The sequence below is a fragment of the Dryas octopetala genome, chromosome 4, assembly GCF_963921425.1.
Source record: "Dryas octopetala chromosome 4, drDryOcto1.1, whole genome shotgun sequence".
NCBI lineage: Eukaryota > Viridiplantae > Streptophyta > Magnoliopsida > Rosales > Rosaceae > Dryas > Dryas octopetala.
Genome location: NC_141369.1, coordinates 26,300,335 through 26,315,080, shown reverse-complemented (window position 1 = coordinate 26,315,080; position 14,746 = coordinate 26,300,335). Strand labels below are relative to the sequence as shown.

General features: G+C 38.1%; 3 protein-coding genes across 7 annotated transcripts; all 3 read right to left on the bottom strand.

Moving 5' to 3' along the window:
* Positions 1-246: 246 nt before the first annotated feature.
* Positions 247-4,613, bottom strand: LOC147289004 (aspartokinase 2, chloroplastic-like). 3 transcript variants are annotated; one of them, XM_086239603.1, is made up of 14 exons: positions 4,228-4,613; positions 3,554-4,078; positions 3,355-3,437; positions 3,215-3,255; positions 2,911-3,065; positions 2,605-2,754; positions 2,423-2,518; positions 2,224-2,340; positions 1,782-1,901; positions 1,603-1,695; positions 1,397-1,519; positions 1,020-1,136; positions 803-865; positions 247-565 (listed from the first exon to the last, which is right to left on the bottom strand). In XM_086239603.1, exons 2-14 carry the CDS (start codon positions 3,941-3,943, stop codon positions 419-421), a joined length of 1,695 nt encoding a protein of 564 aa, XP_086095729.1. In that variant the 5' UTR covers positions 3,944-4,078; positions 4,228-4,613; the 3' UTR covers positions 247-418. The 3 variants fall into 3 exon arrangements, with proteins under 3 accessions (XP_086095729.1, XP_086095730.1, XP_086095728.1); XM_086239604.1 differs by having other exon boundaries at positions 1,403-1,519; positions 3,554-4,063; XM_086239602.1 differs by having other exon boundaries at positions 3,554-4,063; positions 4,228-4,612.
* Positions 4,614-5,938: 1,325 nt separating this feature from the next.
* On the bottom strand, positions 5,939-9,478 carry LOC147289003 (transcription factor ICE1-like). 2 transcript variants are annotated; one of them, XM_086239749.1, is made up of 5 exons: positions 9,187-9,478; positions 7,871-9,064; positions 7,483-7,680; positions 6,780-6,950; positions 5,939-6,211 (listed from the first exon to the last, which is right to left on the bottom strand). In XM_086239749.1, exons 2-5 carry the CDS (start codon positions 9,008-9,010, stop codon positions 6,131-6,133), a joined length of 1,590 nt encoding a protein of 529 aa, XP_086095875.1. In that variant the 5' UTR covers positions 9,011-9,064; positions 9,187-9,478; the 3' UTR covers positions 5,939-6,130. The 2 variants fall into 2 exon arrangements, with proteins under 2 accessions (XP_086095875.1, XP_086095874.1); XM_086239748.1 differs by lacking the exon at positions 9,187-9,478 and having other exon boundaries at positions 7,871-9,180.
* Positions 9,479-10,374: 896 nt separating this feature from the next.
* Positions 10,375-12,384, bottom strand: LOC147289002 (secoisolariciresinol dehydrogenase-like). 2 transcript variants are annotated; one of them, XM_086242147.1, is made up of 3 exons: positions 12,252-12,384; positions 12,020-12,097; positions 10,375-11,182 (listed from the first exon to the last, which is right to left on the bottom strand). In XM_086242147.1, exons 1-3 carry the CDS (start codon positions 12,269-12,271, stop codon positions 10,375-10,377), a joined length of 906 nt encoding a protein of 301 aa, XP_086098273.1. In that variant the 5' UTR covers positions 12,272-12,384. The 2 variants fall into 2 exon arrangements, with proteins under 2 accessions (XP_086098273.1, XP_086098272.1); XM_086242146.1 differs by having other exon boundaries at positions 10,375-11,179.
* Positions 12,385-14,746: the final 2,362 nt, after the last annotated feature.

Here is a 14,746-nt window from a genome sequence, read left to right as displayed (position 1 = left end):
ATTAGGACCAATAGCGTCTAGTGAAAAATAATAAAGTGATGGCTTTAAAGGTAAAGACTGAAGAGTAATTTGCAATAACATTTTTCTTTTTTTATTTTCAATGTTTAAAGCTGTTTCCCCTTTACCATTGGTAAGTACGCACGTTTAATCAAAACATCATTTGCACAAGAACTAACAGAAGCCTTGGCCAGTTAACGACTTGCAATACACGACAAGTATTACATTATATATCGAACAGCATCAACATACAATGGGAATGACAATGCCACATCTTACTTGAATTCTAATCTGACAGCCGGAGGGAGGGGCAGTAATTTCCCCAAGAAAGGTAAAACTAATTAATTAAAGTTCAAGATTTTTATGTTATTTAAGCTAACAAATAAACCACTACAACAGCCATTAAAGAATTAACTCTCCGTCAATGTCCCTCTGATAATGCTAAGGCTGAACCATTCTTGGATCTGCATTCTTCTACTTCAGAGGGATCACTCTCAAAGAATGCCTGGTGGAGAGCCCTAACGCACTGCTCCGCCTCATTGTCATTTACAACCAAGGAGATATTAACCTGGCCAGTGGTAAAACGGATACAGTGAGTTACGATCAAATTTATAAGCACCTCATACTAAGCACCCTATGCATTCATGACTCATGCTTAACAGATGAGCAACTCGGACCCAGAAGTAAGTGGGAAAATCACAGATACCGACAACATTTAAAAAACACATCAAGGATTTGGCTGGTTTTCTTTCCCACGACTAAAATAAAAAGACAGAAGAACTATAATAGTGTTGTTAGGAGGGACCTTGGATGCACCCTGAGAGATCATCTGAACATTGACTCCATTAGTTCGAAGAACATGAAATGCCTGCCACATAACATAAAACCAGGACATGAATACCAAAATCAAATATAGATGAACAATGAGAGCTGATAATGGCTGGCAGTCCTATTGAAGCTGCTCGACCAAAAAAACAAAAGAAAATTAGGAAACGCTTTCTATGCAAAACACAATACAGCACCTTCTCTAGTATTAGTGATGACCTCTGCACATTTCCAATGAGAGATATAATTGATCTATGCTGAAGAAGATTGACAACAGCAATTTTCTCAAGTTCCTCCACGACATGATCAAGTTCCTGCCGAGGAAAATGCAGTATTAAATGAAACTATATAAGCACTGCAAGAGAATACATAACTCACACACCACAGAGTGAGACACTAGAAGAATGGATACATGTGATTGACTACCATATTTCCAATACATGCACTGACAAAGATGTACATACGGGGAGATGACTACATCATAACAAATGATATACTGACAGTTAAGAAATCTTATGCATGTAAACAAGGAAACTGCATGATCAGTCAGAGTACATGGAGCATGATATCATACGCTTGCCTGCTGAATAAGCTCTCTGCTCCAAAGCTTTGAAGGGTCCAATGTCAAGGAAATACTAACTTCACTGGTAGCAACAACATCTACTGATATTCCCAAATCTTCAAAAGTTGAAAATACCTACATGGGTAATAGTATAGATATAATAAGCTACTGAGTTACCAAGAGGACAACCAACAGAAAAAGGTATTTTGCTTTCTCACCTTAGCAAGAAAACCATATTGACCAAGCATGCGAGTGCTAACAATATCCAACATGGTAACATTCCGTTTCAAAACAATGCTGGTTAGTACAGCCTGCAATTGAGACAGAAAAATCAATGCAGTCTGAAACATTTATATAACAAAGGTGTTCAGTTTTCCACCAAATTACTGTTACGAACCTTGCTCATATCTCTTGCATGGGTGATGACAGTACCTGGAGCTTTAGGGTTGTACGAATTTTTAACCCTCACAGGAATATCACCCTCTCTAGCTGGTCTCATGGACTGCGGATGCAAGACCTGCAAGAAGAAAAGAAAATTTATTTGGTTCATAAGCATCCAGTTTACAGCCTGGAGAATTGTTGACTAACCATGGCCCCCTCAGTGAATTGGACTTGGCCCATCATCAAAGGGAAATGCTGGGAATTTTGACATTACCTGACTAGCTTAGAAGCTATAAAATGATGATGTGGAAATATCGACGTCACAGGAAATCAGGTTGTAAATAAGGGAAATTTTGAATGAAATGCACAAAAAAATCGGAAAAAATTGAATCTAATATTGGCACTCGATGATAAGAGAAATATTAGTGCATTATAATATTTGACATCATTATTGATACCTGAGCACCAAAATATGCAAGTTCAGCAGCCTCTTCAAATGTCAAATAAGGTACAGGTTCTGCATGTGGATATATGTTAGGATCACATGTCAAAACACCATCAACATCCTTCCACACCTGTAAGGAATTGATAAATAGGTTATATTTTGTTACTTTAAAAAAAAAAATTAGGAATGTAAGTATCAGAAATTCAACACACCTGAATTTCTCGCAATCCCAATGCTTTACCAATGGTTGTAGCTGTCAAATCACTGCCACCCCTACCCAGTGTAGTCACAGCACATGATCTCCATCCCTGCAACAAGAAAAATAGTATTGATGATGTTAGCAGTTAAATCCTTTCCGGAAGAAAATACATGTACAAATTAGCATAAGAGATACCTTTCCAAGGAAGCCAGTAACAATTGGAATAGCAGGATCACATATCCAATCACCATGTAACCTCTTAGCGACAGCTGGATAAGTTGCCTCCAAAATGTCAGCATTTGTGAAGTCATCTGTGGTTATAAATCCAATTTCAAAGGCATCATACTGCCAGACAAAACAAACAATGTTAGTAATTTTGATATCATCAATAATGGTGCTAACAAATAACAATTTACAATTAGGAATTTCTCAGAAATTTGCACACACTTGTCAAGATGGCAATCACATAAAACATAAAAAAGTAATTGGGAAACAACATACTTGGCGGGCTTTAACACCAATCTTGTTTAAATAAGCTGCAAAGATCCTTGTGGACATGCACTCTCCAAATGAAACCAAATAGTCTTTTGTCCGTAGAGTCAATTCTTTCATCATAGCAATTCCCTTGAGAAGTTGTTCCAGTTCTTCCAGGTGTGCTGCAAAACGTTTTTAACATATAACAGGATAACCACAGAAATCAGTGATATTACAATGAACATAAAATTTGCACACACATTCTAACAGAAGAGCCATAGTTCTAGGTTGTTTGAAATTTTGGATTTGCTGATACACAGAAGAAACTCACATGAAATGATAGAGCTGTCCACTCCAAGCTCATCCATGGTCCTTTACAGAATAAGATGATGCACGGTAAGAACAAATCTAAAAATTGGTTTTGTTTCTCAAAAATTTGTAGGAGAAAGATATAAATTTCAGTGCACTCGCCTAAAATGCAATTCTTTCACGAAGCTCAACTCATCAATAGTAGATACATTGGTAACACCGCAACTGACAGCCTTTTCCCCTGCCTGCTCAATGAACAACCAATTTGACCATTGTTGTTGTTGTTATTGATAGTGGTAGAAACTAGAAAATGGAGGGATAAACACAATGAGTAATAATAATAATAGTATGTGATGTGTACCAGTAAAAGTTTGTTAGTTGTCTTTCCCATGGCAGATAGAACAATGACAGGCCTCTCTTGCGGGAAGCTGAGTATAAGATGAGCAACCTCTGTCATTCTCTCTGCAGAGGCCACCGAGGAACCCCCAAACTTCATAACACAGGTCAATTGTTTGTCGTTTTCGCCAAGATTTTGATTCTCACTCTGTTTCTTTTCAAGAACATCTGCGATTCCTCCCTCACAACTGACTCTCAAAACTCTACTTGTAAGGGAAATGTTTTTTGCGCTTCTACAGAGTCCGGCGCTGGAAGCCACATAAGTTGAAAAATGAAGCCGCTGAGACCATCTCTCTGATGATAGAGGGCAGGGGCACACAGTTTTAACCGCACAAAAATGCAACGCGGTCGCCATCTAAAATTAGTTGTTTCGACGAATGAATGATGCTAATGCACTATCTTAATCAGTTTATTGTTATGCTACACACTCAACCCTGAGAGATCACAACACAAATTCCAACTTGAGCAACTCGATCTGCAAATTCCACCACTTGATTGAATCATTTCAAAACAAAACAAACAGCCAAAGCGACATGAATCAAACACATGCATTCAGGTTCGTTATTCTCCATCCTCCAATTAATTGTCTTGCATTACCGTGCAGCATTTATAAAAGAAATAAAAGAGATTGAGAAGTACCTTAATTGAGATTGAGATTGAGAGCTAGAGCTTCAAGCCTCCAACAACGGAATGCAGGACTTTATTTCCTTCAGAGAGGCTGCGAGAGGCTCTGTGGTCCGCTTTAGATTTAGACCGCCAGCGAGCTCTCAAGGAAAACAATACGAAACACACACACTAAACAAACATCGCCTGGCGGCGCCTCTCTTCCATCATTCCATATATAATAACAACGTTTGAATGATCAACGTGTGTTTTATTTTTTCGTATTAATTCATTTTGTGTTTTCTATTTTTATCGGAAACCCTCTCGACGTTTCAGTGGAACGGACAGTGGAGATTAAATCTTATATTTGACAGCATAGGCGTGTTAATGACGGTTCGATGAGAATGACTGGGATGTATATCAACGGTGTAAAATGGTTCTGTTGTGAATACGTTCGCACAAGTTGTGAATACGTTCGCACAAGTTGTGACTGTAGTTTCTTGCGCACTGCAATGAGGACGCCGCTGAGAGAAAATGTGAATTGTGAGGATGGCGATTTGAAAATGAAGAAAATGGAGTTGAATCTCTGACCAAACCAAAGAAAAAATTTTAATGAAAAAGAAAAAAGGAGTTGAATCAAACGTGGACCTCTATGTCTGTCTCCCCGGGCCCAGTCCGTGTAGATACTATATATGTGCCGGTGGGCTCCGATCCGAGTGAAAAATTAGATGATGTTATCAATTACGTGTTATAACGAATGTAAGTTTATATTTTTAATATATAGTATTAATGAAGATATATATATATATTATGATAGAATGAATTAGTAACACTATGTGATATGTGATGGTAATGAGGACAGTGTTACCGTCACACCTAAAAATTAGATACGAAAGTGAAATTGATCAAGGTGGTCCAACACTCCCCCAATTAAAAGCATGAAGCACTCACTTTTTTTTTTTTTTTTAGCCAAGAACAAAAGGATTCCATTCAAAAAAGCCACAAACCAGCAACAAAACAAGGGAAGCAAACGTCTGACCCAAATAGAAAGCACCCACTTTAATCTTTGATGAACAAACGTGGTCTCACCTCTCTCATCTCAACCTCTATCCAATCCCCACTCGGTTTCCATAGAAAAGGACCATACAGACAAAGAAGACACTCAAGACAGCATATAATGCTCCATCAACATATCCATTCATTGTTCACAAATAATTGCAACGGCATTTTGCTGTTCAATAATCCTAACGGAAATTTTTATCAAATTTTAATACTACAACGAGTAGAAAAATTCATATATTTCATATTTCGTATATGTGGATCAACCTAAAAAAATTTCAGTCATACATTAGTAGTAATAGCATTGTCCAATATCAAAAGAAAAGGTGCCTAATTTTTTTTTTTTTTTTTCTGAAGATAGTTTGTTGGGCTTGCTAATGGAATATCGTTTGTTTTTAGGTTCGCAAGGGTGGGCCTGGTGGCCCCTTCCATGAAAGTCTGGGATTTCGGTTGTCATTGGCTTTTTATCTTGGGCTTTTTGGCACCAATTGCAAATGAATCAGTGAGTTTCTGTTTCTATACGTTCCAAGTTACCGACTCTCAAGACCACTTGCCATTTAAAATGGCTACTTGTCATGCCATAAAAGATGCGACCCCACACAATTAAAAGAAATTCACACGCATTGTGATGTAATTATATCTCTGATCATGTAAAACAAGTAAACAGCAATGGAAGAGGGAGCTGAAGTTACCGAAGAGAGCATGGCAGTTTCTCTGATTCAATATAACATCATATCCACTACAACAGATGATAAAACCTAGAGTCCTACTTACCAATGGAAATGAAAAAGCAGTGCCACTTACAAACTACTTCAAGTACAAACCACAGTTAGTGCCTCCCTGTCTCCAATTGTAATGCTGCACTTCTGAACTACTTGAGTTACATCATATCATGAATACCAGCTGAATCCATAAGTACTGCTTTAATTTGTTCAGGCAAGAAATGGCTTTCCCTGCATTGCTGATTAAAATACAAGAAAATAAATTTGTATGCATATTAACCCAAAAATAAATTAGTACCGTATATTTGGGCTGCGTATAAATAAAAAGTTTAAAGGCCACACGAGAATCACAAGATATGGTAACAATACCAAAAGTTGTATTTTGTAATGTTACATACGATACCAAAACATATAATAGTGGATTGTTGCATTCATATGCCATGGAAGAAGTAAAGAAGATTTCATTCCAAGGCATGAAAATTTCAGGATTTGTCCACTTACAAGGTTTGTACTTGTATGTGTATTACAAAGGGAAAAACAAGCCTCTGCTTTTATATGTATCATTTTTAAAAAATTGAAGTTCAGAAACAGCAAACATGTCAAACTCATTCTCTTTAGATCTCCGGTATAAAAGTAGAAGGGTAAACCGGGATGTGGAAATATAAAGCACCAAGCATCAAAAGCAAAACATCATAAACATGCTAATATGCTATTACATGTTAAATCAATTCATCCTTATGCATCATATCCAAAAAGTGCACACTGTGAAAACTGACTCGACAGTTGCTATCAGATAAAGAAGCATACCTCAGCTCGGAACACATCCAAAGCAAACCCATTGAAGCAGCTGATTACAGCCTGCTGGATGTCCAACCCAAGGTTTTCCAATGCCCTCATAGTAGAGAGCAAGAGACCTGGTCTGCGGGTGCAAAACATGTGGATGTTAACACCTCGTCCTTCCCTTGCCCTAACCTCCACCTGCAAGATACAGTGGCCCAAATATTACAACTTCAGAAATTTGTTTTGCATGAGGTTGTGCATCTAGACACCCAGCAAAGAAGGAACTTATGTTTCTTTATTTTAGACACTTGTTTAGGAGTTCACAGGAATCGAACAGAGTACATAACATAAGAGTCAATAGGGAAAAGACCAGAATGGAGGCGTTCCTTCCGTTCCCTTATGTTCCACCTATATTTGGGGAGAACAAAATTGTGGGAAGGGTATAAATGGCCCCTTTTCTTCTTTCTTTCCTTTATAATAAACCAGCATCCAAACAGGGGACCAGATCTATGTGGCATGTTCAACATTTTATATTAATGTGATACATGTTAGGAACCAATTTGAATTCAAATACATGTTATGCTGTTAAATTCAGGCTAAGGCATGCACATGAACTCAAGTCGCCAAAACTTGCATCCAGGTGACAGTCAAAACAATGAAAAGAGGATCTATGGCAGTGCATTTGCAATGTGCTTGCGTCAAACAATTAAAGTGGGTGAGTAAAATTTACCCTTGCAGGTTGAGTTTTAGGGCTTGGCAAGGAGCTTGGGCAGAGCTCTTCCTTGACACGGCAGGGAAGGGTGGGTGGAGTGGGTGGCAACAAAGAGCCAGCTGGGGCAGACTCCAGCTCGTTATGGAGGTCATTAATCCTTTGTAGAAGCTCTTTCAGATAGTCAATTGCATCCCCTAGTATGGATGCTCTATCCATCTGTGTACATAACAAAATAATCAGCAGGTATTATGACTAACAAAAGAGAAAGCCACAATTCACAGATCCCCTTCAATTAAACATACTCTCTAGTACTCGTTAAAATGAAGGATGAAAGAAACACAAGATAAATAGAACAAGGAGGTCACGTGAACCAGGTGCAAGAAAGAAACTCATGGAAAATTCGTACCTTGCTTATCTTGGGTACAACAGACCTAAGCATGTAAAGCCTATCATTGAGCTTCTTCCTCCGCCGCCTCTCGGCCATCAGATTTTTGGCCGGTAAACCCTTCTTCTTCCCCTTCCGGTCTGCCTCAGTGACACTACTATTGGCATTAGAATTGCTTCCAGCATTCATAACATTCTCCTCCAATTGACTATACTCACTATACTCACTATACCAACTATACTCATTGGGCTCATCAGACTCATAATTCAAAACAGGCACATCCTCCATCTCACCTTCATCGTTCCGCTTTCTCTTCCTCTCCAAATTCCCCAAACCTTCTCCGTATCTCGGCCCCAAAATCTCTAAATCCCCCAATTTATCGGCCCCACTGCCACTGGAGTTGTGACGATGTGCCGCTCGCTTTTGGAACAGTGTGGGATGAGCACCCATGGGAGGCAAAACTTGAAGCCTTTCAAGGGGTCTGAGAAGCTTGGCCCTGTTGAGTAGTAGAGCAGCCCCAGAGGCATCGAAGCCTTCGAAGCCCGTCGGGAACTCGGCAGTCGAACTTAGTTCGGGAGTACCCATCTGAGACTGAGCGTTCGGGGGTGTGAAACCCATGAAAACATGGGTACTAGAAGCTTGATTTCCCTGAAAGGGGCCGAGGAACCCAGTTCCGCAGCCCAAATCGAAAACATTATCAAAAGGATTGGTGCAGACTACGTTGAGGAGAGAAGAGAAGCAGGGTTTTGGGGGCAACAAGGGCTGTGACACTGACTGTGAAGGGTCGAGAGTACTCAAGGCCTGTGACGGAGAACACGATGAAGCGGAGGACGAGTCCATTGATTGCAAATTGAGGGCATTTTCAGAAGCTGGGTTGGAAGAGAAGTCAAGGTCTCTGATATCTTGGCGGTTAGGGAGGTGGGTATGGAGTCTATGGAGGTCGTGGTGAGGTGGGTTTAGAACATTGTTCATGTACCAGTCACCTTCGAGCATGGATTTGAAGTTAGAAAAAGGACCCAAGGTCGAGTCTTCGTCGTTTCTAGGCTCTCCCTCATTGTTGTTGTTGTCGTTGCTGTTGCTGCTGCTGCCGCCTTTGGTCCAAGACGCTGCGTCTTCTGCGTCTCCGTTCATCCAAACGGCGCCGTTAGACATGGGTAGCATGTCTCTCTTTCTTTCTAGTTTCTTCGCAGTCTGAGTTTCTATCTTTTTAGTTGTCTGAAACAGAAACAGAGAAAAAGGAGGTTCAGTTACAGAGGTTTTAGCGAAGACACGGAAAAGAGAAGGAGCTTTTGCTCAGAGTGAAATAGATTCCAAGTTTGAACGTTATGGGTTTGTACTGGACTCTGGACTCTGGACTCTGGACTCTGGACTCTGGAGTGTGGTTATCTATGCGTTTGGTGCTGCTTGTTAGCTTCTGGCTTCTAGTAGATTTTGTTTGTTTGGTAGACTCCAGCTATTCTTTAAAGTTTTAAAACTTTAACGCTTAAAAATCCTGTCCATTTTCAGTTATATACTTATATTCGCGCCATGCAACTTGAAAAGTTGAAAGTTCAAACTAACTAATTAAAGCTGCAAGAGTAGAGGGAGTGCTTTAATTAATTTGGAATAAGTTTTCAAGAGAAACCCCATGTTTCTCGTGATTCCCTTCGATTCACCGCACCTACTCTCCAATCACACTCGAATTCCTTGAAACTCCTCTTATCTCCGATCTGTGGTATACATCCCACTTTCCAGATCGCCAATCGCTTTGCTACTCTTTATCTATAATTAGCTTCTTGCCACGCCTTTCGTACGTGTTAATTGACTTTTTTATTGTATTTTTCTCTTTTTGTATTTCATATCATTGTTTTATAATTTTTCACTACTCTCCAGCCTCCACTAAAGTGGTTGGGTGACTTTTTTTATTTTGTAAATTTTATTTTAATGTATGTATTTATAATGATATTTTTATTTATTAAGTTATTTTTATGTAATTATTTTGTTAAATAAAAGATATTTTAAACAATTTTATTTTTTGTAAAGTCTATAACAATAAACTCTTCTTCTGACATTATAATAGTAAAGATAATCAACCATCCATCAAACCCTGCTTCTCTTCCACATGTGCTTGGGAGTTGGGTCTCTCAAATATTATATATCAAACTTGCCAAGCTTGAGCATTACTGATCCATATACACAGCACACGAACCTACAGAGACCTAAGCTAAAGACAATAAAGGTTCGCTTCAAACATTACGTACGGATCATGCAGCTTAAAGAGTCAGTAGTGGACCATACATAGCATTCAGCTGCGATCGAGCTAGCTAGCTCTGGGACCATTGGGTCCACTGCTATATATTAATTATAGCAGCTGGCATGGATGCATACAATTGAGCATCAAATTAATTAATGTAGTTGAAATCATCTAACGTACATACTGTAACTATATATGTACATTTGGAGCCACATGTAGTTTAGTAATTAAGATAGAAAACTCTTTATTTGATGCATATATGGCAATTGGATCATCGATTCATTTGGTAATATTACAGAAATTGATGAGGAGGAGGGAAGCTAAGATTTTTAAAGGAGGTGAAGCCTCCATCCACAACTAGATTATGACCCGTTACATACTTTGCTTCATCTGAGGCGAGATAGAGGGCTGCTTGGGCCACATCTATTTCCTCACACTTTGTCCCCTTGAGCTCCCCCAACCCATTGATAATCTCTATAATCTGCTCCTCCGTGGCTCCTGGATAAAACTGCCCTATCTGTCCCACTGTAAGCCCTGTTGGAATCGGACTTGGTGAAATACAATTGATTCGGACCCCATTTTGGCACAGCTCGCTCGCCACAGACTTCACTATGCCCTGTATTGTAAACTTGGAGACTGTGTAGGGATGCGGCCCAAGCCCACCCATGAGCCCACTAATGCTAGATGTGCAGAGTATGGACCCTGACCCCACAGGTATCATCACTCGTGCCGCATGCTTTATCCCTGCAACAATGCCCCGGACATTGACCCGCATCACACGGTCAAACTCATCAAGGTCCAGGTCAGCAATGCTGGGTGGGATGGCCGGGCCTGGTATGCCCGCATTGTTGTACATTATGTCAAGTTTTCCATGGCGGGCCACGGTGGTTTCCACGGCTTCTGCCACTTGTGACTCCACAGCAACATCACATTCCACAAACTGGGCTGCAGGGCCCATCTCTTTGGCAGCCTCTTCACCCAGCTCCCAATCACTGTCGGCAATCATCACATGCGCCCCATGTCGGATGAACTCCTGGGCCGTCGCCTTACCAAGCCCACTTGCTGACCCTGTTATTAAGGCTACCTTACCTTGTAGCCTGCTTTATCACAAATGACAAAACCAGTCATGTCTCGTTTTTTAAAACAGCAGTTACTGATGATAAAGGTGATGCCAAAAATAACTCTATTCATGTCCAATCAGGAAAAGTTAATCATCCTGTTGTGACTTGAGATCCATTTTGGATCGATTTGATTGAATTCATGGTATAAATAAAAATTCAACAATTGTGTACCGGCCATTTTTTAGATCTACAGCTTGAGGACATTGCATGTGCTTCACGATTTGCACCCTTCGATTACATGACTTAAATATCATTCTCAAATTTGAAACAAGCAGTTATTTACAGATCGAGATGATAAGTTGAATCATCTGTTTTTTTCGTTTTTCAGTCGATCGCTTAACCGGCCACAAATTAACTCTATATCAATTAAGTAGTTGTAGGAGTTATAAATGATGGATGGTTTGCCACTCTTAATTTTGCAAATACTTTTGAGAAAAAAAAAAAAAAAAAAGAATAGATGGGAGTAATGAGAGAGAGAGATAGCTAGGTAGAAAGTACGTACGAAGTGGCAGTGAAGGTAGCTAGAAAGGAAAGGAAATTAAACGGAATGACACTGTGCGATATCATCGACAATGGTGACAGTGGAGGTAGGAGAGATTCCATTAAATATATATGGACTGTCGTCAACTAATTATTGATAATGAATCTCAACCTTAATTTTGAATCTGCAGCTAAGCCTAGCTAAAACTTACACCATCACAATTCAGAGTTGAGATTGTATAAACTAAAGAAGATGCAGCTGGTAGGAAACCATCAGATATTCAGATCGATATATAGATATTATTCATTGTAACTTATAATTGAATAATTAATTACCTGGTGCCAGTGCCAGCTGCACCTCTTGTTGAATAAAGTCTGGTTTGCTTAAGAAGAAACCCATTGCAGTTAAACTCTCTGAGAAAAAGACATGGACATCCCAATTCATTAATTTCCATTAGTTGTGGTTCCAAGTTTGGCATGTATATATATAGCTAGGAATTTATATTATATATTCCATCAAGAAGAAGCCTAGTGAGAATTGTAGAAGGAATTAATTAATTAAACTGACCTGGCTAATGATCTTAGCATATCGACGTACGTACTGGAAGCAAAGATCGATCTGATGCAAGGAAAATGGTATTGCAAATGCAAATGCTAGCTAGCTTGGTAGCTACACCAATATGTTTGCTGCTACCTAGATCTCAAACTCAGATAGAAAAAGGCCCGGCCCGCCAGGAGTTATTTATTATTGGAGAGGAAGGAAACGTTTATTGCAGTTGTATACACGCATTTTCATGCAGAGAGAAAGAGAGAGAGAGTGTGTCAGAGAGTGAGAGCCAATGAATTAATTGAATGATCTGTCCTATTTAATGATCCTTAATTATGTCAATGTGAAGTGAAAACTCAAGCAGGCTAGTAAGTAAATACTTTTTTAAAGCTGCAGGGTGTATCAATATTAATTTTTTGCCATTACCATATTTTGAAAATATAATATAATTAATTTATGTATTAAAATATAAGTAAATATTAATAATATTATACTATACAAACATAAATATTTCCTCTAATAATATTTTTACATATTAAACTAATTATACACATACCAAATATCAATTATATTATATCTAATAAGTTTTTCCACTACTTCAAACTTCCAAAGAGAACATAGACTGACATTGGTAATTGCATAACCCGAATTGTAATATCTCTCTCTTTTATCTTTAAAGTAAGTAGCTCTGATATTTTTTACCTGTAAGTAAAAGTTTAGGTCATAATCATCTAACAAGTAAGAAGCCATTCAAATTCAAATTGCTGATGAGCTGTAACTATGGTAAGACCACGTACGCTGTTTTAATTTGCAGGGATTGCACATTTGTATGAAATTATGAATGTATATGTTAAGACTTAAGAGGATATATTTGGGTATATTATCTTTAATATATATATAATTTTTGTTTTGTTGCCTCAACAAAGCAATAACTAAAGCCAACTATGGCGTACAGTAGAAACAGAGCTTGTATTGAATATGGTGCAGAGAATATCATCAATTCATCAAGATATGGATTCGTACGCAAGATAGTCTGTTGGACCGACCATCTTTCTTCTTTAATCTTATAATTTATTATCCTTAAACTTAATTAAAGGAAAGGAAAAAACTTTTCAAAAGACTATACCATATTCTATCACACTATGACCGGCCACCTAGGAGCTCCTTGCTTTCACTTTTTTTTTTTTTTTGGCCAAAGTACTGCTACTTTCTAGCTACATTTCTGTGGGTCTACTCTTCAATTAAGGCATATTCATACAACAGTTTTCTTCATAACATAACTTTGTCTGTTTGTCAATAGTATTAGTAAAAGTTATTACAGTCATTCTCACATATTAATTATGTCGTTCATATTCAATATTTATATATACATTGCATACACATTTGTACCAAAAGAATGGGATTATATATGAGAAGGAATCTGGAAATTAAAGAATGGTTAGGAGGTAAAAAATGAATCAATAATGGTGCATGTAAATATAATATATGTAAGCCAGTAACTTTGGACAAAGCTAGCTGCTGCTGGGTCCTCACTCCTCACTCATCAATTCCAATGTGGTGGTCTTATGATGTAGCCTGTGGAGGTGTCTACGGCAGGTAATCCAAACCTAACCAAAAAAAAAGGGACAGAATTAATATAACTATATATTTGAGTTAAATAATTAAATAACTTGTGTAATAGACATAAAGTCGTATAATTGGATGATTAAAGGAATAGCAAGATTGTCATCTTACTGAGACAGTGGAGACAACCATCAGACAACTCAATGAAGCTACAACCTCAAATGCGGGACTAATATATAGTTGCTGTCTCTTAATCATAAATTAAATTAATTATTCTTTCTGGCCTCATCATGTTCTTATACAATTAATTAGTTAATTAAATCTCAATCAGATCACTAAAGTAGTACAACATGTATTCAAGAGTACTATATATCTATATAGTGGATGAATGCCTTTGGTGATTATATATATGCGAATATCGTGCAAGTGCATGTAATGATGGGTGCTAATTAAAGTAGTACTGATCCAGCTGACTCTAGGAAATTCGTTTTTTTTTGTTTGCTTAAATTGTCAATGTAAGCTTCATTAAAGAAAGAGAGAAATTGGCCAAAAAAATTTAAAGAAAGAGAGAAAATACAAGAAACACAATACATAGGCAAGGCCCATAAAAAAAGATTGTAATGGAAAAGGGCTAGACAACCCAGAACCCTCAATCCCTACAAAAGTGGATCAGAATTAACCGAACTTTGTACACATATTTTTGGTCGGAAACTTTGTACATTGTATTGGGAATGCTCAGTTCTATAATTTTTATTATTGTTATGAGAAGCAATTCATAGGAATGGCCGAGGCCCATACAACCATGGCCCAAACGATGAAGAATATTACAAAGGAAAAAGGAATGTAGAAAGGCCCAATCAATTGTTTATTGTAAAAAGGCCCAATAAGAAAGGATTCAAGAAAAACTAAGCTCTCTAATACTATGAATTAAATCTTATTTAAAATTTACTGGT

What these genes read in the sequence shown, in the direction of transcription:
- LOC147289002 (XM_086242147.1), bottom strand. Translation starts at nt 12,271, where the DNA reads ATGCTAAGATCATTAGCCAG. An exon ending in ATGCTAAGATCATTAGCCAG is followed by an intron (nt 12,098 to 12,251) that starts GTCAGTTTAATT and finishes TCTTTTTCTCAG; the next exon opens with AGAGTTTAACTGCAATGGGT. An exon ending in GCAGCTGGCACTGGCACCAG is followed by an intron (nt 11,183 to 12,019) that starts GTAATTAATTAT and finishes TTTGTGATAAAG; the next exon opens with CAGGCTACAAGGTAAGGTAG.
- LOC147289004 (XM_086239603.1), bottom strand. Translation starts at nt 3,943, where the DNA reads ATGGCGACCGCGTTGCATTTTTGTGCGGTTAAAACTGTGTGCCCCTGC. An exon ending in CAACTAACAAACTTTTACTG is followed by an intron (nt 3,438 to 3,553) that starts GTACACATCACA and finishes TTCATTGAGCAG; the next exon opens with GCAGGGGAAAAGGCTGTCAG. An exon ending in GTGAAAGAATTGCATTTTAG is followed by an intron (nt 3,256 to 3,354) that starts GCGAGTGCACTG and finishes TATTCTGTAAAG; the next exon opens with GACCATGGATGAGCTTGGAG.
- LOC147289003 (XM_086239749.1), bottom strand. Translation starts at nt 9,010, where the DNA reads ATGCTACCCATGTCTAACGGCGCCGTTTGGATGAACGGAGACGCAGAA. An exon ending in TTGTACCCAAGATAAGCAAG is followed by an intron (nt 7,681 to 7,870) that starts GTACGAATTTTC and finishes TTATGTACACAG; the next exon opens with ATGGATAGAGCATCCATACT. An exon ending in TGGATGTGTTCCGAGCTGAG is followed by an intron (nt 6,212 to 6,779) that starts GTATGCTTCTTT and finishes TATTTTAATCAG; the next exon opens with CAATGCAGGGAAAGCCATTT.